At 37.9% G+C, this 26,841-nt stretch overlaps 1 protein-coding gene across 1 annotated transcript in view; it reads right to left on the bottom strand.

Annotated features, from left to right (window-relative positions):
• The window catches only part of sipa1l2 (signal induced proliferation associated 1 like 2), an 86,599-nt gene that overhangs the window by 45,793 nt on the left and 13,965 nt on the right, over positions 1-26,841 (bottom strand). The window contains exons 2-6 of the mRNA XM_072677562.1: positions 14,590-16,344; positions 12,952-13,085; positions 9,049-9,237; positions 4,467-4,641; positions 3,820-3,923 (exon numbers count right to left, since the gene is read on the bottom strand). Of these exons, the coding sequence (XP_072533663.1) occupies positions 3,820-3,923; positions 4,467-4,641; positions 9,049-9,237; positions 12,952-13,085; positions 14,590-15,976 (1,989 nt within the window). The 5' untranslated portion in view covers positions 15,977-16,344. The remainder of the gene's footprint in view (positions 1-3,819; positions 3,924-4,466; positions 4,642-9,048; positions 9,238-12,951; positions 13,086-14,589; positions 16,345-26,841) is intronic.

Genomic DNA, 26,841 nt, shown 5'->3' with positions numbered 1-26,841 from the left:
TGATACAGAGCATTAACAAACCCATGCATGTCGCTGGACACACAAGATGAAGACAGCTAAGCCAGTGTCTTCTGTTTATATTGATTCTGTGAATCTACCCTCTAGCTGGACTCCAACAAGCCCCAATGCAATATTAAGCCATTTTAGCCTAAGACCAGCGAAACATGCTGTAACTGTTTGAAATTAGAGTTTCTACTGGTAGACATTGTATTACAGAGATTGTATTACAGAGATCAGCTATAACTTTTACTAGTAGTAATATCAGATTCTCCAATATATAATACAACATTCTGACAATCACATTACCAGGACTACAATTTCCTTAATGTAATTTTGACTAGTAAAAAAACTCTAGAATCTAGAAGTAGTTTTTACTAGTTGTCTGTAATAAGTGTGACCTTGTAAGTCGCTCTGGATAAGAGCGTCAGCTAAATGCCATAAATGTAAATGTAAATATAGCATACAGTTTCAGATCTCTAAAATTGGTTTTAGATTTTTAAAATTTGGGGTTTGACTAGTGATATCTAAAAAAATGAGTTTTTATTAGTCAGTTATTAGTAGAATTACATTGTAGATATGAAATTACAATTTGTACTAGTAAAGAAATTGTAGATTGTAGAGAGTGAAAATCCATGTAACAGTAATATGACAATATAATTGCATTAAGGATATGTCATCCTATTAACATGACTCAGAATGGCTTAATAAATCTGTAGATCTGATATTATATTAGTAAAAATGCATTACAAGGATCCTGAATTTTACAGCTTGTAGAGCTGGTGTGATTTTAGCTTAAACAGCCCAGGCCGCAGACAGATTACAACCACCATCTGCATGCTGCTTTGAGGAGTCACCCAGGTTTCATCGTATTGAGACCGTGTCGTTGCCCCGAATTAAACCCAAACATAGAACAACTAAATCAGCTTATTTAATAATTTAATTAGTGTTAAATTCTCGCATTCACATGATAACAGCACCACAAAAAGCTTGGTCTACTTAATATTAGACCATTTAACCTCGAAAGTGGTCATTGTAATTGAAATTATATGTGATCAGAAACTAGATGTTTTCTGCCTCACTGAAACCTGGATTAGACCAGATCAATAATTAGCACTAAATGGGGCCACCCCTGCAGGTTATAAATATGTACATAGATATGAAACCCTGAAGCAAAATATGGAGTTCCGCAAGGCTCTATTCTAGGACCACTATTATTTACATTATACATGTTACCACTAGGCTCAGTGCAGACATGACGTTATGTAGATGACACACAGCTCTATATAATCAGCCAAACCTGAATAAATTTAGATTAAAGGAAATGGAGGACTGTTTAAAGGATATAAAACTCTGGATGTCACATAACTTCCTTCTTCTTAACAGTGACAAAAGGAGAGGTTTTCCTTTTAGGTCCAAAAGAAATAGAAATAACACTAGAAATAAACTATCAGACTTAATCATAGACTTGGCTGATGCTTCCATTATTCCTGGTCTAGCAGCTAATACTCTTGGCATCATATTCGATTCAGATCCATCATTTGAACAACATATAGCTAATATTAGTAGGACAGCCTTTATGCAGCTTAGGAACATCGTCAAACTATCTCTACAGGTTGCAGAAAAGCTAGTACACGCTTTTATTACCTCAAGGCTAGATTACTGTAATGCACTTTGGTCAGGTTGTTCCAGCAGGAACTTCAATTAGTTCAAAATGCTGCAGCCAGGGTGCTTACTAAAACTAGAAAATTTGACCATATCTGTCCAGTTCTATCTGCACTTCATTGGCTCCCAGTTAAATTCCATATTGACTACAAAATTCTTCTATTAACATACAAAGCCCTACATGGCCTCGCTCCTGAGTACCTGCGAGATCTTATTACATATTATGAACCATCAAGAACACTTGGATCTCAGGGTGTTGGCTTCTTACTCTGACAATCACTGCCATGACTACATTAAGTTATATTACACCATGATTATTATATTATGATTATTATCAGAACAGTTCAACAGTATAGATGATTTGGTAACTTATCAATAATTTATAAATAGTTCTGACCAAAGGAGGATGGGTCCCCCTTGTAAGACCTAGTTCTTCCCAAGGTTTCTTCCTCCAGCTCTGAGGGAGTTTTTCCTTTCCACTGTCACTGTTGGCTTGCTCACTAGGGGTCTTGGATCTTTCATGTCTTCTTATGTTATTATGTTTTTTCTGTCTTTTACTAATTACTAATTATGTAAAGTTGCTTTGTGACAACAGTTGTAAAAGGCGCTGTACAAATAAATTTTAAACTTTACTTGACCAAAGTAGTTGAAAAAAGTCTTAATGATAAAATATGATTGAAAATTATGAATATATATATTTACAGTTTGTAGTGTTCAGCTCAATAATGCACAAAAATATAACTTTGTCTTGTTCTGGCTACTTTGCTTGTGCAGATCGACCCACAACGAGGGTCATTCCTCACTAACACATTGACCCTCCTTCAAACACAGCATAAGCTGACTGGCTCTTTTTGTTGAAGGGCAGGATGCCATGTTGAGTGTTACAAGAAAATATTTCCACTGGTGGCCAGTCTCCTAGTCTAGACTACAGAAGAACATTTTCAGTTTCACTAGTATCAGTTTTATTAGGGCTGTTAAACAAGTAGTAGGAGCAGAAGTTTTGCATGATATGCTTTTGTCTGAAGGTCTAAAGGTCTTCTATTATTGTAATATGGCCTTCACCAAACACAAGCTTTGAGTTTTGCAACAGATTGACATTTTCACAAACAAACAGGACAATGAGCGAAAACTGACACATGGCACAATTTTTCTGTAGATTACATTAATTAACATTAATGATTACATTAATTAACATTAGAAACAATTGTAATAGGATCATTACGGAATATAAACCTGTCTTGGACACGCCACCTAAATGCATATTTACACCATAATTAGAATGGCTCTTTAGAATACTAATGTCTAACAGGTTCAAATTACAATTACAATTATCTGACAAACAGCTTGAGCTATTGCAGTTAAAGTGGGAAATACCAAGTCCACTATGTTTGATGGGAGGAAACCACAAACAATATAGATTAAAAAAGTATTGATATATACTCTGTGTTATTTTCATGAACAGCACCCATGAACTTTTGTAGAGGCACAAACGTTCATGAGTCCCTTAATGGGAATAGCATAAGCCTATCAAATGCTTATGAAAAGCTGATTGGCCAATGCTGTCCACAATTTCTGACTTATGTCAAATATTTAGTTATAAGATAACACAAAGCTATAACATGCAAAATATCAGCTTGATCTGATATACTGTATGTATACATGTTTTTTTTGACAAAATTGGCAGGCTACCTCAAAATGTAGCAGATACATCAAAATGTCTGGCTATATCTTACAGATATAGCTTGCTGTGTTTTTATCTGTACTGTTTAAGAATGTACCATTTAAATTATTGTCCATATGAACTGTACTGTATGGAAATTAAGCATCTATTTTGAATTCATGAAGTCAACAGATTTACATTTAAATTATGACATTTATTTACATTCTCCTAGACATTCTACTACAAATCAAGCAAGCCCATTCACAAGACTTTTCCAGCAAAGACTGCTTTTTGTGTTAATTTTTATTTAAAAAATGCACAATAACAATCAGCCTCTAAGGGACAGAGTAATGCTCATGCAAAATTGAATTATGACTGATCTTAGCACACAATCCCACAGAGTTCTATCCTCTATCCGTTAACCAATAAAATACAATAAAACTGTAGGATATAGCCTTTACAATCTCCCTCCAAGACCTAAGTATACGAACACTGACCTGTTGTCTATTGTTGGGAGTGTATGGTAGGAGAGTGGACACGTGAAACATCAGCTCATAGTCCTTGTAAGTAGTGTAGAGGGAGTGGGTGCCAGTGGAGTCCGCTATAATAGAAGATATAAGAGGCTCGATCAGACATATACAAAGGTGACAGGTCCAGTAATAAGACTACGCACTTTCACAAACAGTTGTCAAATGTCCTTTACTATAGATAAAAGAAAGTCACGGTTCATGGGAGGGCATTCATGGTTTAGATAAACCAGAAACAAACACTCAGCATGTGTCTGAGCCTGTTCTTGAATGTTTAATGGGAAAGGGTCATTGAAAGCCAAAGTTAAGGAAGGTAAATCTAAACACAAGTGTTCAATAAAACTAAAAGTAAACAAGGTTCTTCTTCAAGTGTGGGCCAAGAGTAAACTGATGAAAATGGCTACTGCAAACATTTCCTGAAAACAGATATAAAGGGAAAGACTCATGCAGTCTAGTTGTAGCAATAAATACATTTGTGTTAATCTTTGAGTCACTGTGCATATAGCTGTCTTTAACTCTATAGCCAAATGTTTATGTTGGCTCATTTTTTCTATACCATGATCTAACATTTGTACCACCTCACCCACCCCTATATGCTTGTGTTTTTGTGTACATACTCTTATTATCCAGCTGTGCTCTGTACTTGCTAAATCCCTTTAATCGAACTCTCTGTCCCAGAAGATCCAGGAATTCTTCCATCGCAGGCCCTGCACTCTCATTGTTGTACATTTCCTCCTCTGTGCTCTGACCTCCTTTACAGTACAACACACCCACTTTGTGCTGAAAACTCAGCTGCAAAAAAACACAAAACACATACAGTTTTCATTTACTTCACTACACAAAAACAAACAAAAAACAAAACAGGTTTATGGAAGTGTGGACCTCCTGAGACTCTCTAGGCAGGAATAAATAATAAAAATTCCACTATAACTGCAGTGAATTACAACACTGGCGCAGGGGATATCATGGGAAGTAAAAAACAAAAACTGGAGGAAGGCTGTTCACGGTGTACTCTGTATAAGCCTTCTGACTTGACTTACACTGTAATATTAATGTAAATGACATATCAGGTAGGGTGATATGTCCTTTTTCCCAGCCCTCATTTGGTACAGCTTTAAACATTTCTTTATTAATGCATTTTTCATTATCTTATATTGATGTGATAAACTTCAATATGTTTATCAACATTTGTCTTAAAAAGAAAAGAATAGGCTATTAGGCCTAGTTACTAAATTTGTAAAATGTTTAACAACTGCCACCCAAAGAAACCTTTGTATTAGTTAAAACATATGAATCATAACCATATTGACCTTAATTTTAACAACCTTCAGAAATAATAACAGGTAATAGAAATATGGCAATAATTCACGTTTTTAATGTAACCTCATTCAGAGGTTTCCTCTAACAATCTACCAGTCTGTAAAATAGACTGAAAGAACACTTTCCCACTTTGTTCAGTCGTGTAATGGCAGATTTTTAAAGTTTTGTTTTGTTTTTTCCCCCCCACACAGTCAGTTTCAAATGACTTCACAGCATCTCTATAAGATTACGATTTGAGATTTAACTTGGACATTTCTTTTTTCTTTGTTGGATTTACTGGAATATTTTTGGAATATTTTTATTTTCATGCTTCACAGCCAGTGTGAGGTTCTGGTGGTTAATGTACGCATTTGGTTTGCATCAAACGTCTTCAGTTGCTGTGCCCAAATAACATTGTTCCAGGTTCTGGTCTTCATCTAGGTCTTGCCCTGATATTGGTTTGTTTTTGTGACAGCAGTTTCCTCCTTGCACACCTTCAATAAACATTAAACTTACTCTTTCAATTACATAAAAAAGGAAAAGACTGCACAAACAGCAAAAACTGTGGATATGAAACAACACAAACAACAAAAAATCTTCTTTCTCTTTTTACAGTAGCAAAGCCAGTAAGTCAGCACAGCCCCATATCAAAGCCCTGAATGACCCTTGTAGAGAGAAACCGAGTAGACATGACAGAAGAGAAAGAAGTAGGTTGAGAGGGTTGAGAGAATGGAGACATGGATTGAAAAACTGAGATAGAGGCTGGAAATAAACTGATGAGATGCTTTTTCTTTCTGAGTCGAGTGCTTTACATAATGCCATCTCAGGCAAGTGACATCACTGTGCTTTTGTGCACCCATCTGCCTCCAGGGAACTATTGTGACATCTGTACTTCACAGACGCCAAAGGCTTTATACTGGCCAACTGCTCACTCAGTCCTGACATTCCCCTCACTCCAGACTCTTCTGTCTCGAATCTTGCTTTTTCTTTTTTGCACCTTTACACTTCGAGTGCTAATATGAAAACATTTAGAGCCTGCAGGTTCTGATAAAAAATGTAAATGTATCAGGTTTGAGGTGGAGGAGTGCTGATATACCAATAACCAATAAAAATGGTTATTACAAATTGGTCTCAAGGGAAGTGATGGGAAAAAGAACCTTGGTCCTATGAAGTCAACATTAAATTGGTGTCACAATAAACCAAGTGTGTGTGTGTGTGTGTATATATATATATATATATATATATATATATATATATATATATATATATATATATATATATATATATATATATACACATACACACACACACACACACACACACATACATACACACATATATATACATACAGTGCCCTCCATAATTATTGGCACCCCTGGTTAAGATGTGTTCTTTAGCTTCTAATAAATTTAGTTTTTTTCCAACCTTTAACTCCAGTGAATTTAAGGGGGAAAAAAATCCCTGACTAAGAAATAATTATTCTTCATAAAATCACCTGTTCCACAATTATTGGCACCCCTAACATTTCTCTAAGGAACATACCATTCAAGTAAGGCAGATGTGTGTTGACCTCCACAAGTCAGGCAATGGCTACAAGAAAATAGCCACTCACCTACACCTGTCCATATCTACTGTCAGAGGAATTATTAAGAAGTTTAAAACAACTGGAACAGTGGTAAACAAGCCTGGACTAGGACGCAAGTTTATTTTGCCACCACGCACAGTGAGGAGGATGATAAGAGAAATAAAAAGGTCTCCAAAGCTCACTGTTACAGAATTGCAACAAATGGTAGCTTCTTGGGGTCACAAAGTCTCCAAAACAACCATCAGGCGCTATCTGCATGCCAACAAGCTGTTTGGGAGGCTTGCACGGAAAAAACCTTTTCTCACTCACAATCATAAACACAAACGTTTGAAGTTTGCTAAGCAGTACTGGAACTTCAACTGGGACCGTGTGCTTTGGTCAGGTGAAACTAAGATAGAGCTTTTTGGCAACAAATGCTCTAAGTGGGTCTGGCGTAACACAAGAGCTGAGTATGCAGAAAAGCACCTCATGCCCACTGTGAAATATGGGGGAGGATCAGTGATGCTGTGGGCCTGTTTCTCTTCCAAAGGCCCTGGAAACCTTGTTAGGGTGCATGGCATCATGAATGCTTTGAAATACCAGGACATTTTAAAACTAAATCTGGTGGCTTGTGCCCAAAAGCTGAAGATGGGTTGTCACTGGGTCTTTCAGCAAGATAATGACCCAAAACATATGGCCAAATCTACACATGGAAATGGTTCACCACACACAGAATCAAGCTCCTCCCATGGCCATCTCAGTCCCCAGACCTCAACCCCATTGAAAACCTGTGGGGTGAGCTGAAGAGGAGAGTGCAGAGGAGAGGACCCAGGTCGCTGGATGATTTAGAGAGATTGTGCAAAGAGGAATGGTCAAAAATCCCTCTATCTGTATTCTCCCATCTTGTGAAACATTATAAGAGATGATTAGGTGCTGGTTTGTTGGCAAAAGGGGGTTGTACAAAGTATTAACATCAGGGGTGCCAATAATTGTGGCACACATGATTTGATGTTAAACAATTATTTCTTAATGTGGGATTTGTTTTCCTACTGAATAAATTCACTTGAGTTAAAGGTTGGATTTTACTCTTTTTTTTCATCGTGGTCCTATATTGTTTAGAAAAAAAACTCAATTTATTAGAAGCTAAAGAACACATCTTAACCAGGGGTGCCAATAATTATGGAGGGCACTGTACATACATACACACATACACATATACACACAAAAGTGAGTACACCCCTCACATTTCTGCAGATATTTAAGTATATCTTTTCATGGGACAACACTTTGTCGACAAATGACACTTTAACAATGAAAAGTAGTCTGTGTGCAGCTTATATAACAGTGTAACTTTATTCTTCCCTCAAAATAGCTCAATATACAGCCATTAATGTCTAAACCACCGGCAACAAAAGTGAGTACACTCCTAAGAGATTACACCCTTAAATGTTCAAAAAAAGAAAAACATGTAAAAGGCAGTTAAAGTGAGAAGCCCATTCTTCAACATCATGGCACAGACAACGTTACGTCAAGACATAACTTGCTACTATGATAGCTGCTAAAACGTGCCAGCCATTGATGGAGATTACTTGTTAAATTTTCCTTGTTGATGAGCATCATTCTGGTCATCCATTTGAAGGAAACATGATTACTCACCTAAACATAATACCTCAATATGGGAGCTGTGTGGCCTTTCCAATGTCAAACAGACCTCTTCATCCTCATATATAATGAGAACCTGTGCGGGACCTTAAATTTCTGACAATATTGCTCACTATTAATAAAATAACTATGATATGTATCAAATCATGTACTAAAAGGTCATAATGAATGAAGCTTAATGTGTTGTGAATAAATTAGGCTTTATTAAACAAAGTACATTTTATAAACCTCTATTTTGTGTTTCCCAAAAGGTGTTGCCAGTATTTATATAGCACCATTTACAATAAACATTCCAGCACTCAAAATCACTAATAACACCGCTGAGGAAATCAGCCACCACCATGTAGGACTTAATTTTGCTGATTCTTGACTCAATTCTCATTTGAATTTCCTTTTGGTGATGAAGAGCAGGGGGCAAAATATCAATGGCAGACAGAATCCTATTGATTCACCTTTAGCATAGCTTCTCCCTCACAGGAAAGCTAGAGAACATCTTGATCTTTGACAGGCACAACTGACTGTCTAGGTGATAGCCCTGCACTGTTGCTTTAAAACTCTAAATCAGATGCTGAAAAAGCCACTAATAACACACGATAAATAAGCACATTCACTTACTTTTATTAGATATTACATATTTTTAAAGTACAAGTTTTATACGGTTTAGGAGCACTCACCCCCTGCTCATCCAGTTTGATGAGCTGTTCTGGTACTTTGGGTGAGTTGAGGGCTAGTCGCAGGCACTGGATGCTAAGCTCCGGAACCACATACTCTAGCACCTCTTTCAGTGGGAGGCCACGAGCTGTGCCATGTCTTGCTGTGGAGGGCACAGCATCTTCCAGAATTGCTCCTCGGAGAGTAGTCAACTAGAAACACAAAGACCAAGACTCTTAATCTTTTTTTTAAGTAACTGTGTCCACACTGCTGTAAATTACAATCAGATTGCTAATCGCAGTGCTGCTGCTTAACATTCAACATAGACAGACTATACAGCACTGAACCTAATTCTTAAACATTGCTATTAAGAATTTCTGTACAGTTTACGTAAATTGATCACACATTCCCTCATTTCTGTACTTTAATGTTTTTTTTTAATCCCTTATCTAGCTAAAAGAACTGACTGATATTTTCTTAATATCTTAAATACAAATAAAACAAGAATTTGGTGCACAAGTTAAATTTTTTAGGGGTCTAAAAATCCGACTGTGTAAAAGTCAAGGATCACACAAGCTGGGGGCAAAATGTGTTTTACTGTCTTATTCACCACGCTGATGTCAAAGCTTTGCAGCCAAAGTAACATTCTCAAAAGATGGGCAGGGGCAGCATAAATGGGCTTTTCAGGATGGTTACCAGAGACTGGTGCCCACAATTATGGAACTTTTCATTTATGGAGATTTTGAATTTTGCGAATGCAAACATCTCCTATTTCATTTGAGCATACTGTATCATACTATATCACACTTAGACCATAGAAAAACAGGAACACAAGTCACAGAAAAGTGTGACTGGGTCCCAAACATTGTAGTATGTCAATACAGGTTAACAGTAAACGTACGGCAGTGCAGATCAGTACTTTCCCAGCATACATAGATAGCTTAGACAGCTAGACTGAATAGAGACAGCTAACAACAGTGTTTCACAGAAATACACCAAAAAAAGAATCTCAGTCCAAGAAAAACAGCTCCGGAAGTTCCAAAAAGTTGCACAATAGGTTTTTAGATGAAGGAGAAAGAGGACCTAAATGTGCGTCATGCAAATGAGTTTGTTGACATACACTGTTGGTTTGCTGCGGCATGGCAAAGATACACCCCCTTTTGGCACCTCACTGGCAATCAGGAGGCATGAAACCTAACCAAGTGTGATACAAGTATATTTTTACTCTGTATGTATTATTTTTTAAAAAGTGTTTAAAATAACATTTTAAACCCTGTTCTTATGTCAGAAACCTCCCCAACACTGAAACATTGTGCACAAAATTCCTATATTTATTATGGTTGCATCCTTGGTTTAGCAAAGCGCAACTGTATTGTTATTTGACTCTTTGCCGCATAACTAGTCCTGCAGTTTGAGGTATCAACACTGTTCCTACTCCAGATTGTCCAGCCTGACTGTGTGATGCGTGCTTTGTCCCATAAAGAATGAATGGGCAGAATGTTGGCAATATGCCACACGTGATGTCACTATGAGCCCTTAACTCACACACATACAAACTCACGCACGGAGCCCAATGTCTCACATGCTCACAGCCTAATGCTCAGCAGTATCAGAACACAATGAATTCTTTAAGGTGGAACTGTTTTTAAGGTGGAATTAAGCTTACATAGCACTGAATTGTAAGGTGGAATTGCTCTTAACTAGCAGTAAATTTTAAGATGAAACTGCTTTTAAGGTGCTTTGCTAAGGTAACTGCTTTTAAGGTGGAACTGCTCTTGAGTAGCACTGAATTTTAAGGTGGAATTGCACTTACACACGTGAACATAATTGATGGTACCCCTCGGTTAATGAAAGAAAAAAAACACAGTGGTCACAGAAATAACTTGAATCTGACAAAAGTAATAATAAACAAAAATTCTATGAAAGTGAACAAATGAAAATTCGACAATGATTTTGAACCATGCTTCAAAAGAATTATTTTAAAAAATAAACTCATGAAACAGGCCTCGACAAAAATGATGGTACCCCTGAAAATAATGTGACCAAAGGGACATGTTAAATCAAGGTGTGTCCACTAATTAGAATCACAGGTGTCTACAATCTTAATCAGTAATCAGTCAGTAGGCCTATATATAAGGCTACAGGTAGTCACTGTGCTCTTTGGTAACATGGTGTGTACCACACACAACATGGACCAGATGAAACGAAGGAAAGAGTTGTTTTAGGAGAAAATTAGACATGTTAAAGGTAAAGGTTATAGGACCTTCTCCAAGCAGCTTAATGAGGAGCTTAAGAGGAAAACATTGGACTATTCTTAAGTGGCCTTCTAGGAGTCCTGACCTAAATCCTATTGAGCATCTTTGGAAGGAGCTGAAACATGCAGTCTGGAAAAGGCCTGTTTTGAGTTTATTGTTTTAAATAATTCTGTTGAAGCATGGTTCAAAATCAATGTCAGATTTTCATTTGTTCATTGTCACAGAATTTCTATTTATTGTTACTTTTGTCAGATTCAAGTTATTTCTGTGACAATTGTGGGTTTTTCTTTCATTAACCGAGGGGTACCAACAATTTTGTCCATGTGTGTAAGTAGCACTCGATTTAAAGGTATTGCGCTTAAGTAACACTTTCGACACAATTCGAAGTTCTTTTAAGGTGGATTTGCTCTTTTGAAGCACTTAACTTTAATGTGTAAATAGTTTTGAGGGGGAACTGCACTTAAGCAGGAGTACATTTTAAGGTGGAACTGCTTTTAAGGTGGAATTGAGCTTAAGAAGCACTGACTTTTAAGGTGGAAATTCTTTTAAGGTAGTACACAGACACTGAAATTAAGGTGGAACTGCTTTTAAGGTGGAACTGACACTGCATTAGTGCTTCAGTTCCACCATAATTTCAACCAGCCAGCAAAACCAGAGAAACCACCACAGAAACTAGCAACAGCAGCCGGTGGTGGGAATCATTTAAACTGTGCAACCATTTTGTGTTTCCTTCAGGAAATGCCATTTTCTAGTTCCATTTAAAATACCTATTCTTTACTCATTTTGATGTAGGAAAACTACATAATTCAAGGAAATCCCTGGAAGTTTTTAATACATCTAATGACTGTCCTACTCACAATGTCTCGTTGTCATGTATATTTATTGTCCCAAGAACACTGCACTCAATATTGTCCTGGGTATTCTGCTCTGTGCTGCCCTATGGACCTGAAGAATGACTAATGTGCAATCTGATAATCAGAATTGCCAGACTGAGTCATTTTTGTTTATTTTCATGCTCAGTAAAAATTCAGTTTCTGTTGCGTGTTTTGTAGATTCATCTTTGACAATGAATAGGTACATTTATAACACTAATAAGTTAATTACTGAAAATCAGATTAAAAATGTCACATTATTATGACTTTTATGTGGTGTGCAGTAACCAGAGTTCTGGTATTTCTTTGATAGATAACTTTGTGTTTGTAACCAAAGCTTGCAAATTAAAACACCCAATACACTTCAATAGCAGTATGAGCTCTACTTAGCACATTTAATTTATAAGTTTTATATAATATTAATATTTATAACTGGTGTTAATGATCTACTTGTGAACGCTTTTTAGCAGCTTGGAAGTTATGGAAAACATCAACCCAACTTATGGTAAACAAAATATGTAAAACATGGTAATTCTGAAAGTATCAGTATAAAACCTAAAACCTAAAGACAATCACTGCATTAGTCACAAAAAATTGTAAACATGATTGAATTATTCAGTATAACTATACTTCTTCAGTATATTTATAGTTTGTCCTACATATAAGTAAAATAATTTTTTGTTGCTTTGTGTTTTATTTTTTCTTGAGTGAGATTTCTGAAATTCCTTCTGAAAAACAGAACAAGTGCCTCTTTGACACTTGGCATTTGAAAAAACAAAAAGGAGATTTGATGTGTTACCTGACATGTCCTGAATACGATACGGTAATTGTATGGTGAGCCCTCCTTCTCTTTTCCATCTTCAAGCTTCTCCCTTCGCATGCTAATGGCCACAGGGCCCAGGTTGTCATCTACCCCAAAGTAGTTCTGGTGGTCTGGGAGTTATCAGTAAAAAAAGAAAAGCAGAATAAACAAATAAAACACATTAGTTGTTGGCAGTGATGAAAAAGGACCTGCCTACAATCAGAGACACTGTGTGACAAATAAAATCACAGTCATGGGCTGTTAATGTGAGGAGACAACAACAAACTGAGCTAAAGACATGGCACAAATATACTAGTATGAAATCAAAATATTTAAAGTTTAAAAAGGGCAGTGCAACTGAGCACAACATTTGGACAGAGCTCTCTGGTCTGCAGACCATCTATAGACCATTTAGTAGTGCTGGACCAAGGGCAAAAAGATCAAAGGTGATTTCTATTCTTTCTGGTTCAATTTTGGCAGCTAAAAATTTCGGCATCATAATTCATTCTAACTATTCATTTGATCAACACACAGGTAACATTACTAGAATAGCTTTTCTCCACCTTTGTAACAAGCCAAATTCCATCTGCGTTTGTCTTGTCTTTTATTAATTAAACAAATGGAATCGATGTGGCAAGTCACCTAGAACGTCTTACAGGTTTCTGCGGCAATAGCACAACCATTTTCTTCACTAATTCCATAGTTTTTTCCAAAAATAGTTCCCTATTGCGGTTTGTATTTTTTTTTTTGCAGAATGTCCAAATTTTTAAGTAAAATTCTAATGTAAATCTAAGTATTAATAGATTCACCGTAGATTGAACAAGGTGTTATTTGGCATTTTATTTTTAGACATAGGGGGCTACGTAATGGCAGCCGTGGTTTAAAGTTTACAAAAGCAGGCTTGGGACCAAGAGGAATAGCTTTTTCTTCTCCCTCAACATTAACAGCTGAGTTGACCTTGAGCAAAGCACCTAACCTCATGATAGTTTTGTGGGAACTGAGGCTATTCACTACTCTGTGTGTGTGTGTGTGTGTGTGTGTGTGTGTGTTGCCACAAATGGGTTAAATGTGGAGGTTTAATCATACTGTACTGCTATGCTATAAAAGATTTCTTGACCAGTCACTGCATTCCCAGCACTCCAAGAGGAACAGCTGCACTGCTTCCCCTGCCATTCTCACAACAAATTACAGCTTTTAGACAGCGGTCACTCCGACTTACATGGTATAAATTTTTTTTTTTTTAATTAAATTAAAATCTGAACAAATGTGCTATTTGACAGCTATTAAACCATACCTGCAAGGTATAAACATAAATGACACCTGCTTAATAATAACAACAATTAAATCTATTATTTTGAACATCAGGCTGGCAATACATTCAGAGACTATGCTGAGGTCCAAAGAAAGTTGAAGTTGCAATGTGCATGTCAGTGTTAAGCACAGTAAGATGCATCACCGTGTGGAACTGGAACCGTGTGAGCTCTTCGGTTTTACGCCACTTCACAGCTCTGTGAACTCAATGAATGTTGCTAATGGCCAATTTAATTAAAAGGCATATTCTTTTGTTATGGCTTAGGATTAAATGGTAAGAACTCATACATACTTATAAAGTACAGTCACATTTGCAAGTCTTACCTTTTGCGTAGAAATATTTATGATAATAGTAGGCTCCCAAATCAATGTGTTCAATAATGTATCTCTTGACTTTTTCACGGTGGATGGGCTGGTTCTCTCGTGGTACTTCCAGTACAGAAACACCAGCATTTGTGCAGTGTGAGCTTAGCGAGGACTCGAAGGAACAGTTTTCTCCACTACCACTGTAGGTAGCACTGTTCATCCGAGATAGAGAGATCCTCCTTTCTCCCTCGCCCCCAATCTCATTGCGAAAATGTGGGCAACTCAGAACTAGACCATTGCTCTTCCCATCACCCTCATCAGCATCCAGGTTCTCTTTAGGATTCAAGTCTTCATGGCTACCCAGTGGAGATTCAAACAAAGGAGCAGGGCCAGTAGTATTTCCACTTACTGCAACACATCCTGTGACTTGGTACTGTGAAGCAGCTGAGGCACCAGTTGTGGTGTTCTTCCTCTGGCCAAGATTGGCTCGGTTTGCCACAGCTTCACTAACATTAAAGAGTACACTCTGGACATCATAGTGAGCAAAGCACTTCTGGAAGCTAAAAGGCCGGCGGTCATCTTGCTCTGTTGAAAGCCGGAGACCATCATGCTCACTTTTAATAGTTCTAAGTTTCCGAAAGAGAGAGGTTTCAGAGGAGTCCGACCTGAGCCGTCGCATAAAGGACTTGTCCCTCTCACGACTGTAGAAAAGGGAACTGTCCACATAGTCGTAGCCTGAGATGCGAACAATTTCTCCACGGGCTATCTGGGCAGCTGTCTGCAGGCTAGACGAGAGAGTTGTGTCACAGCACAGAAGCTCTGGAAAACCTATTGGAGGAATACCCCGATGATCCAATGTGTCCATTCTGTAACCCTTTAATAATGTAAAGAATCCATCAGCACCTAGACCTTGACAGTCTATAGAGGAAGTGCTGCCATACTCTCTATGTAGCGAAGCACCAGTATTTGGGTTGACAGCATTTTGGTCCATTATATCATCTGCATCAATATCACTGATTGTCACATCACTGTTACTTCGCTGTCTAATGGGGTGAAGTCCTTTTAAAGGTGACCGGCTTAAAAGGTCATTCAGTGAATACTTTGCGTCAGGACAATCAATTTCCAAAGGTGCTTTATTCTCTTCATTGTTTTCTATTTTGTGGTCCAGTTGCCCATTTTGAAAGGCCATGACAACACTTTCAAAGTTTGGCCCACCTTGGCATTCCCAGGTCTCCTTTTTAGGAGGCCATTCGGACACCCTGGCACGCACTCCCATTTTGGGCATGAAAGATGTTCCATTGGCTTTTCCATCTCTTTCAGGCTTTCCCTGAGCAGCAGGTGGAGTTCCCATGTTGCCATTCAAGGCCTTTAGTTTCTGACTGAGCAACTCCTCTGAAGACTGCATAACTTTAGAGGAGCCCTGGAGCCTTACAGTGCAGGTAGCAGATTGTTCGTTGTTTACTCCAGGGCTCAAGCTGATATCCTCCTGGCAGCTGCTTGGGAAAGTGAGAACTTAAGCCCCATATCAATTACATTGTTATAGGTCACACATCTGAATCTCAGGGAAGAGAGGGCTGTGTTCTCCACAAGTTTCAAATATGTGGCAATCCTGTATGAAGTGCAAACCTTCAGCACAAGTTAATTTCTTCAAGCATAGCAGCTTTAATGACAAACAGTAAGTATTGGCATGTTAAGGCTTTGCTGATGAGGCTTTTGTCTTAGAGTGTTTCTTTTCCCAGTGCTAACGTCACTTGACAGCTAGTGAAGATGAATCTGCAAAAGGAAGAAGCAAGGAAAAAAGCATTATCAAATTGCAGTAGATCCTACTGTATTCTCATACAACCAAAGAATACAAGACTGCATGATTATCAGTAGAGGTTACATACAAATTAGTCAAGCAGTGAAACAACATTTCTTGTTATATAATACAAAAAGATAAATCTTTAAAAAAAAAAAAAAAGGCTTTTCGCCCATTATGTGAATTTCAACAGAAGTTCTTCCAAAGTCAACAGAAGTTCTTCCAAAATGTTGGCTGGGACTAGAAAAAAGGTAGTTACCTTGAAGCTACCGAAAGTAAATTAAATAAATTTCGTTCTTAACTGCTACCAGAAATGTACAGAGAAAGGATCCTGTTGGCAAGCTCTGACAGCTAAGAAAAGTGTTTTGTCATCAAACAAAACAACAAACATAACCAATAAACCCTGTACCATTTGCTACCGTAAAATACAATTGCCATGCACAGGCCCTTTTACTTGTTCCTTTAAAAGCATCTAGACCTATAACATAGAATGAATATAACATCTGAATATAAAATATGATGGATATTTATTTGAATTTGAACCATAGAAAAATAAATCACAATTAAAAATGTATATTCAATACTGTATGTTCAAGCTTTTCTTGTCTTAACTGATGTGACTGTATTCCAACACCACTGAGCAGTTGTACTGTGATCATCACCCTGTTTCCAGTATAATGTTGACTTTTTTTAGTCATTTAATTTTTAAAAGAGGACAAACAACATCTGGAGGGAATGTAGGCCATATCAAGATTAGCAACAACACATGCTGCAGTCTCTGCATGCATGAAAAATAAAACAAAAAATCTAAAAACAGTACATAAAAGAGGGTGCAGATAATCAGAAGGGACAATCAACCATTTTTAATCTGTCTGCAGCTTGTGTGTCTCACTATAATGCAGGTGTATTTAATCATATACCATGGATTCGAGTGGCTGCAGAAAAGGGAAAAAAAAGACAAATGTAGTTGCTAAGTGACATTTTTTATTATTTTTTTATACCGAATAGTCTCTACTGATGGGGATAAAAAGAATGGTCAGCAATCCCCTGGTCATAGTGACAGTGCCTTGCTCAGCTGGACCACCCAGGACCCCCTCCCCAGGCAACAACTTTTCTGCAAATTTGGCCAACATAATATTGACAACACATATAAAGACAATGACCACATCATATCCAAAACACTCAACAACTCAAGAACAAGACTAAGCTTAAGATTTGCATGAAATTTTATTCCTGTGTGCAGATTAAGGAAAAAAAAGGAAGATACGAAAATATATTGCAAGAGACATGCATATTTGTCAGTGTTTAATGCAGAAACCACACAATCGTATCTTTATAAGCATAATTATAATTCCTGTTAGCACACTAATGGGATTCTGTTACGTTAGCATTGAGGAAAATATTTTGGGAAACTGCTGTTTAAAATGACTTCTGTCTACCTGGGAAATTAAGCAATAGAACACAAAAACTAGTAAGTTGCTATGAATAGCAGTATGACTTTATCAGTGTGCTTTACATACAGCTGTAAGTCCAAAAGTGAGACAATACTTTCAGTTGAGTTACTGCTTTGTTTGTATTAGTGAGATTCTGACATGGTCTGTTTGTTTGCATCACTTCTTTTGTCCTTTTTATGCTTGTGTCTATGCCTCATGCCTAGGATAGGAAGGTATCCACTTTTTTCATACACTCATACCATTTAATAAATGTTTAGCCATCTGTCTGACGATTACAAATGTTAAATTGATTGACTTAGGAGAGCTAGGCTAACCTGTTTAATTAGTCTGTGACCCTGTAAGCATCAGCTTAGTTAGTATGACAGCTCAGTGGAGCTACTGTTGACTAACTGACAAGAAAAAAAAACAAAACAAGACAAACAAAAAAAAACTTGTGACTGAGCAAAGTCGAGTGACTGCTGCTGGAGTAACAGAAAAGCGAACTATGTCAGATTCTACTGTGTTTGGGCTTGTAGCTGGATATCTAGGCTTAGATAAGCTAGATTAGCTAACAGGCTAAACATCACAGACAGTATTTCAGTTAACTGAAACCTGCCACCACAGCAACAAATCACACACATTTAGAAGAAAAAGCCTTAAACACAGTAAATCCTGCTGTACCAGCACTTAGATATAACAAGTCACCTTCCAGTTTCACATGCTCTTTTAATCACGACCCATGACATATGTCTTAATATTCAAAAACATCCAGGTCAGAAACAACTAGCTAAATGCTGTCCTCAAATAAGTTCTCTTAGTGTATAAGGTCAGGCTAACACATAGATCTAATTCTTATTTCTGATGATAAAACATTTAACAATAATCACTGGTTTTGTGTAGTTACATCAGAGTAGTATTAATCTGAGTAGTATTGGGTTTACTTCATTTCACTATTTTTATTACTGTATTTCATCAGCTAATTTTATGTTTTATGTTCTTGACATAATACTTTATGAAGAATGATCATGTCATCCATTTTTGCATACGTCACATTTAAAATGTTCAATTTCAATACAAGATCATGATAATACAGGAAAACAAAATGCAGCTCCTAAGTGATTATTCCATTTATTGAACATAAAGATTTAATTAAAACCTACATCACCAATGTGAAAGAGAAATTGTTTACTAGATACAAAATTAAATTAATCAAATTAAATTCACAATTACTTTTTCACATGGATAATATACATTTTGAATGCATCCATCCTCACTTATCATTTAAAAGCTGTATTGAGTGTTGACTCATATCAAAATTAGAAGGGGGAGGGGGGTCCTCTTTCATTAACGTAAACAAAATCAACAGCTATTATCAGTGGTTAACCTCCAAGGTCAAAGGTGGGGGTGGCAGACGAACTGCTGATGTACTTATTTTCTGCCTTCACGCTCTGGCTGGCTTGTTTTCGCCCCTCTCTTTCAGCAGGTCTTAAAATACTCTTTTGGCATCATGGCCTCATTAAAGGCTGAAGGAATGAGTTGTCACAAGCAGTGAAATGTGTAGTTGATCAGTATTTTGATGTCTCCCTGTCCCAACCAGGCTTCACAGTGCTTCAAGTGGCCTTTTCTACAAAGTTAATGGCATTTCATTAAAATTGCCCTACTGTCTCTACACTATAATATTCTGATTTTCATCAAATTACAAAGTCAGTTGTAATAACCTTCAGGAAATGGCAACACTTAGGATGAATGATAATTACATTGATAATTACTATTCATATGTTAACTTGCTACAGATGAAAAAATTATAAAAGAGAAGATTTAGCAGGTAGATTATGTTGCTACATAATCTAGTAGCCACATAATCTACCTGCTCAACCGAGTCTACGCTCATCTGGACAAGCCAGCCAGCCCAGTAAGGGTCGTGTTTTTTTACTTCTCCAGTGTATTTAACACCATTCAGCCTGCTCTTCTGGGTGACAAGCTGACAGTAGATGGCCCCTTGTGTCCTGGATTGTTGACTACCGGACTGGCAGAACACAGTATATACAGCTGCAGCAGTGTGTGTCGGACATAGTGGTCAGCAACATTGGAGCCCCGCAGGGAACTGTCCCCTCTCCTCTCCTCTTCACCCTCTACACCACAGACTTCAACTACTGCACAGAGACCTGCCACCTTCAGAGGTTTTCTGATGACTGCAATAGTTGGATGTATCAGCATGGGTGATGAAGAATACAGGGCCACGGTGTAGGACTTTGTGGCATGGTGTGTACACATGTACATACATATACATCAATGTTTTCTCTTTTTGTTTCCTCAAAGTCTGACCCCCAACCTGAGAATGACTGGATCAAAATGATTTTTTTTGTTTGTTTGTTTTTGTCTTTACTGGGGTCTAGGCACAGGCCAAACAAACATAGATCACCAAGCACAGCAGCAGCAGTTGACAAACAGCTTAGCAGACTGTTGCTGTCCCACTTCCTTTTATCTGCTGCACATTACTGAAGCTGCTCAACAGGGAGCAATCACCACAAGCTGACATTCAAATTAGCAGCAGCATGATATTCTAGTCAATATGAGTCTGAAACTAATACTAGACCCTTGAATCAGCTGGTTTCTTTGAGGCATACAAGAACTATTACTGGGATGTTAATAGAAAGTGTTTGAGGAGGACCATGCAGTTAATGACCAACAGCTGGTGATGAGACTGAACATGGCCTTCAAAAAAATAGTAATCTGCATTTCCATTAAAACAAACACTGATGCTAAATGATCAATTGTGTAAAAAAAAGAACTCTGAGATGTCCAACGTAGGCATTTAACCACTTTGAATATACACAACGGACCTACTAAGGTCTTTGCTCGCCTAACCTCACTAGTACAACACATTGAGTCCCAAGATAAGGAGACACGGTTTGTTCCTGACCACGGCTAGTGCAGCCTTCTTGGTGGTCTTCCTCCAAAATGACCATCTGTCGCAGGAGCAGTAATAAACAATGCCACAACCCTGAGGGAGATGATACAGCTGAGCAGGCGTCAACAACACACACAACCATCATTGCCAAAAACCATAACCACTGCTGCCCTCTCTACTCACATTCCTGACAACCACTAAAGAGAAAATCAGAGAGGAAAAAGAAGGTATGGGGAAAGAGACAGATAACTGATGTGTAATCTCAGTCTCAATGCAAGCTGGAAAACAAACAAACAAACAAACTGCATGTCTACCTCCAACTTATCCTCTACATTAGCCTACTTGAAGCCAGCTGTCTGCATATTCATCCGAATTAAGTCCAGACCCTCAATGTTTTCTTTCACCAAAGCAATTCTACCAATTAGGGGATACAAAACAAACACTAGCAGAACGCTTACACCCAATGCAAAAGATGCACCCTGTTTTTGTTAACTTTTTTAGAACACCTTTTTTCTGTTGTAACACTCCTTCACTACAGAGACAAACACTTGAAAAAGGTCTTTAGTTAATTCCTTTACCTTTACCTTTGCTGTAGGCCGTGAAAAACTATTAAAATTTTTAAACTATTTAAAATTTTTCTAGCCCAACTTCCTTTAAAACCATGTGACATTAGTTGTGGACTGCCCCAGATTTAGTGTGAAACAAGCAGTCACCACATTGATTTTTCCATTTGGCAGGTTTAGAAGGAAGTTCTGTATGAAGGGGGAGCGAGAGAGGAGGTGGAGCAACGTCTGGCAACCATTGAGGCTCAATTAGTTGAAATGCATACAGCTGCCCTCTGAACTCACAGTTCTCCTCTTTCTCCACCATCCCCCTTCACACACAGCAACCAACCGCTGAGAGGCGATTATCATATGTAAAGGGCAGGGAAAGGAAGGGGGTGCTAGACTGTGACATTCAAGCTTATCAACAACTTCACTAAAGAAAAGAGATGACAGGAGAATGGAAGAAGGGGTCATAGAGGGTCAACTATTGTCACGCAATAGCAGATGTGCATGGTCCATTATATGGTCTTCCAGATGTGACCGTTTGATTTTATATGCAAGTGAGGGAAAAAAAACAAACAAAAAAAAAAAAACAATCTAATTTAGAGTCATATTTAGAAGTTAGAAGTAATAGGGTAATGTACTGTTTCACCACACCTAAAAAAGCAAGGGCAATTACCGGAATGTCCTTTAAGATATGTGCAATAAAGATTAGGGAATAAAGGTGGAAAGGTTGCAAAAAAGAAAGCAATACAAACACTGTGTCAAAGAAACTATGACCAGGAGAAGGAGAGAACAGAAAGAACAGCGGGATAGCATTGGGGTTGATAGATCATGCTTTTGGATAGTGTTGCCACCTGTGGCATTGGCAATACTCAAGGAGGGAGGTAAGAATTAATGTCAAACCATCTGTTTAAAGACAGAAGCTTTTATATATGAAAAATAAAAATTGTGAACAGACCTTAAACAAGCACTGTATACAAAACAACCCAGGACACATACATCTACATTTTTTCCTACTCATCCTAGTAGGCCTCTAGTTCAAAATAAGCATTTAAAAGCTGTGACTGCCAGAAGGAGTATTACTAACCAAGTACATTTGCACAGACTCTCTGTGCTCTGATTTTTAACATTAATGTTGTTATGACAGAATAAATGCTTGAAGATTTGCTGTATTTACTACTCCTCACCTTAAGACAACATGCGTCACTTGGTCAAAATGTGCCCAAACTTTTGCACAAGACTGCATATGCCTTTGCTAGAACAAGGCTACATTAGTCTAATTAGTTTCTTTCAGATATGTTCCTCCATAATGCAAACATGCCTTCAAAGGCATATATCCATCTGGTCCGTCAAGACTTACTCATTTCATCCGTCCATAAAACCTTGAACTATTTGCAACAAAATGTTTTATGCTTCTGTGATCACACCCAAATATCTTTTCAGATATTTTTAGAGTCAGTTAAATCTCTTTTTTGCCACATTTTGTCTAAAGAAAAAAGCTGCCTAATAATTGTGCGCACCTTGAAATAGTGTGTTGACCTCTTTAGGCCACACCCTGCCTCATTATACAGACACACCTCACCTGCTAGGCATGTTTTTAGGTTAGAAAACATGCCTAAAATGAAAATACTTACTTGCCTAGTAACTGTGCACACAGTGTAGACATTTTATTTCCCCTAAAAACATTATGGTTAAGAGCAGTCATTTGTTATTCTTTACCTACAGTCTACTACATTTAAAGCTCCAGTTATTTGTCATTAGAAGCTCTTTATTTATTTAGACTATTAAGTACAATATACACCAATTAATTCCAAGCCTATAATGAGGAAGCAGGGGGTTACAGTGGCAAACACAAACTCTTCAGTGTTTTAAATAAGGAAGATAAAGAGGAACAAAGAGCCCTTCCAGCTTTGCGGACACCAGATAGCTAATCAAATATTACAATAAAATATGCTTTGTTAGCATCTTTAAAAGGCATGGGGGCAGGTAGAAACGCAGGGGGGGGGGGGGAAACCTTTCGGTTTAACAATTTAAGAATAACATTTATTCAGCCATCAGTCGGCAGACTAGCACAGGTACAATACAGATATGTTGAGCAAGTACTTAAAAAGGTACACAATAATGTACAATAAGCATATTATTGGCACCCACAACATAACACCTAGTCACGGAGAGGGGTTACTGCCAAGGGGAGCACACAGAACACAAACCCACGGAAGGCAACTGGCCCAGACAACATCCCTTGGCGTGCACTCAAGGTTTGCTCATCGGAGCTGTCTGGTGTGTTTGTGGCAACCTGTCCCTTGCAGAAGCTTTTGTGCCACCTTGAGAATTTGTGCCATCGTCATGAGTCACATCCAGGAGACCACCTTCGTCGCTCTAGATCTGCTATAGTTTGCATACGGTCAGAACCAATCCACTGATGGCGCAGTCAACACTGCCATTCACACAGCCCTCACACACCTGGAGGGCAAGGGCACGCATGTGAAAATGCTGTTTCTCGACTAAAGCTCAGCATTCAACATTGTCGTTCCAACCAAACTGGCAGAAAAACCTCCTCACCCTCGAACTGACTCCCACCCTCTGCAACTTCCAGCACAAGAACTGTTAGCTCTGGGACCCCCCCAGGGCTGTGTGCTGAGCCCCCTGCTGTACACACTCTTCACGTATGACTGCATGGCCTCCCAGAGCAACACCAGCATCATCAAGTTTGCTGATGATACTACAGTCATCGGACTGATCACTGGTGGGGACGAGACCGTGTACAGGAGGGAGGTGGCTGAGCTGGTGGACTGATGTGATAACAACCTTTGCTTGAATACAGACAAGTAATGATTGCTGATCCGAGGAGGGTTGGCAGGAGCTACACTTTCCCCTGTACATAGGTGAGACAGAGATGGAGAGGTTGAAAATCTTCAAATGCACTTTACCACAGCTTTCTGACACTGGCCCTCTTTCTGGCCCTCAACTTCTTTGAACTTCCAGGGAGTAAGGCCTCATTTCTTTTTCTGTAAAGAGTACAATGATGCTTTACCAGAAAGCTCTATTTTGGTATCATTTGTGCACAGGTTGTTCTTTCAGAAGGACTGTGGCTTCCTCATGTAAGGACTGTCTTTTATATGTTCAAGTAAACAGTGGAATCCTTCTGGTCTCCTGCCATAGAGTCCAATTTTATTCAGATGGTGACAAATGCTGTGAGCTGGCACACTTTACCTTTATGTCTGCAGGTCAGGTAAATGTGTTTGGAAATTGATCTGTAGCCACTATTTGAGCAATAATTTTTCCCCTATTGCCTATCAATGCCCAGGAAGGTTAAGTAATGGTGCAATGGGCTGTAAACACTGTGATGATGTTGTGCACAGTGGACGCAGGCCCATGATCTCTTGATCAGTGTTAGCTTTTTAGTCAGCCTAAAAAACAAAATCTGAATGGAATGCATTTATTTACAGACATTATTCCCCTAACCACTTCTGTAATATTCTATACAGCAGCTGGTGAATGGCATGACAGTTCTGGGCGTCTTCTTGCCACCCTCTTCATAACAGCAAGCGACGTCAGCTGTCAGAGGAGAACAGTGAGTGGATCCAGTCATCCCTCATTTGCCCTATAAAAAAGGGCAGCACAGAAAAACAGAACAAACCATTGCTAGGCAACAACAACCTAATATGACCTAATATGATATATATATTTATTTATTTATTAGTACTTTGATCAGGAAATTTGTTACTGACTGTTAAACCTCAGCACCAAAATTAAATGACTTCCTGGTGGTGGTGTTGATGGATCACTTTACAGAATGCCAGGAAGTGCTTTCTGCTATGGGGCACTATATAAATGGGAGGCAAGCAAAAAAGGTTGACACTCTAGAAATGATCATGAAATGTCATGGTAATAAATGCCAAGACCTGACCTAAGCAAAGAAGGCACTGTGGGTACAAATGTGGGTACAAATGTGGTGTCTTTCCACAAGCCATCCATGCCCTGAATGGGGACAGGGACTAGGACACTAAATTAAGATATCTACATACACAAACTAGACCCTCACTCACTACAATACACAACTATGGCTCACGGACAACTCACTACGGACAATAACGCAAATATTTATTTTTAACTCACACATGCACTCACATACAGATAAATATGTACATATGTATACATTCATACATTATATATATATATATATATATATATATATATATATATATATATATATATATATATATATATATATATATATATATACACACACATATACACACAGACACGCACTATTCCATCTGTATATTTTTTGCTTCTTATATTTCTATAATTCTATATTTTCATATTTTTATATTTTATTTTTTAACTTAAATGTAACTTAAATGTAACTTATTTTGTTTTATTTTTTAAATTTTTCATTTTGCACTTTATTTCATTAAGTTAAGGTTTAGTTTAAGTTTAAATTTAGATCTTTATTGAATAGCTTTGATGTGGGCAGACTGTCAAAAAAGCATTTCACTGCAAGTTATACTGTGTATTACTATGTATGTGACAAATAAAATTTGATTTTATTTGATTTTGTTCATTCATTTACAAGTCTTTGCACAGTTAGGACTGGTTACATATACTGTTATTATTTTAAACTCCAAGAGTCCAAGAGAAAATAGCCATTTTGTTTTGTCATTTTCCTTTACTTGCAAAGCATAAACATCCCTAAATGCAATTAGTAACATATGTTGTGGGCAAATGGGGGGTTCTAAACGGATTAGCAATAGATGTATGCAACTGACATGCAAATTCCCATGCAAAACAAACAGCCACTGCAACGGTCATTTAACTGTTGTCAAAGGAAAAACAAGGAGAAGGCATGTCATGATACACACAGTATACTCAGAAAAGCATGAATCATGATGTCTGGTGAACTGAAAACAGATGCTGTTTCATGACATATCAAGATTGTTTAATAATCACAGAGTAGATCATGGGTTCATGAATTTATTATCTATATTTAACACCACATATTTTCCACCACAGGGACAGTTTTATGCAGTTTTTAAATACAGAAACTAGTTATGCATGATATATAGGTGGATGATATATTATTTGCAGATATATGGATTTTTTCAGTAATTGTCAACAGTCCGATATAGGAATTTTGGCCAACGCACATAAACTGAGGCTCCCGCGCTGCAGAGTTAAAATGTCTGCTGTATGGAAGTTTTTTACAGCTTCAGCAGATAACAGAATTGCTGTTTGCAATAAATGTTCGACTGAGGTACAGCAAAGGGGAAATAAAGCAAGGGCTTTCAATACCACTAATCAGTCATTTTCCACTGATGTAAACAAAGAATATGAAGTGGCTTGCATTACCAAGAAAACAGGAGCAGCAGTAACCGTTGTGTTTAAAAGACAGTTTGAAAGCTAAAGCCATATCAGACAAAATTGACGACCGTTATCTGTTGTGGAGGACCAGGGATTCTGTTGACTGCTTGAGCATTTGGAAACTTGTTATGCTCTCCCAAGTCGTCGTTATTTTTCAGATGCTGTCCTGATGTGATCCCCTCAATTGAGGCAATGAAATCTGATCACGGAGTGAAA

Source organism: Salminus brasiliensis, chromosome 4, assembly GCF_030463535.1.
Source record: "Salminus brasiliensis chromosome 4, fSalBra1.hap2, whole genome shotgun sequence".
NCBI classification, from domain to species: Eukaryota; Metazoa; Chordata; class Actinopteri; order Characiformes; family Bryconidae; genus Salminus; species Salminus brasiliensis.
The sequence above is the reverse complement of the archived record's forward strand: the minus strand, read 5'-3'. Positions and strand labels throughout refer to the sequence as shown.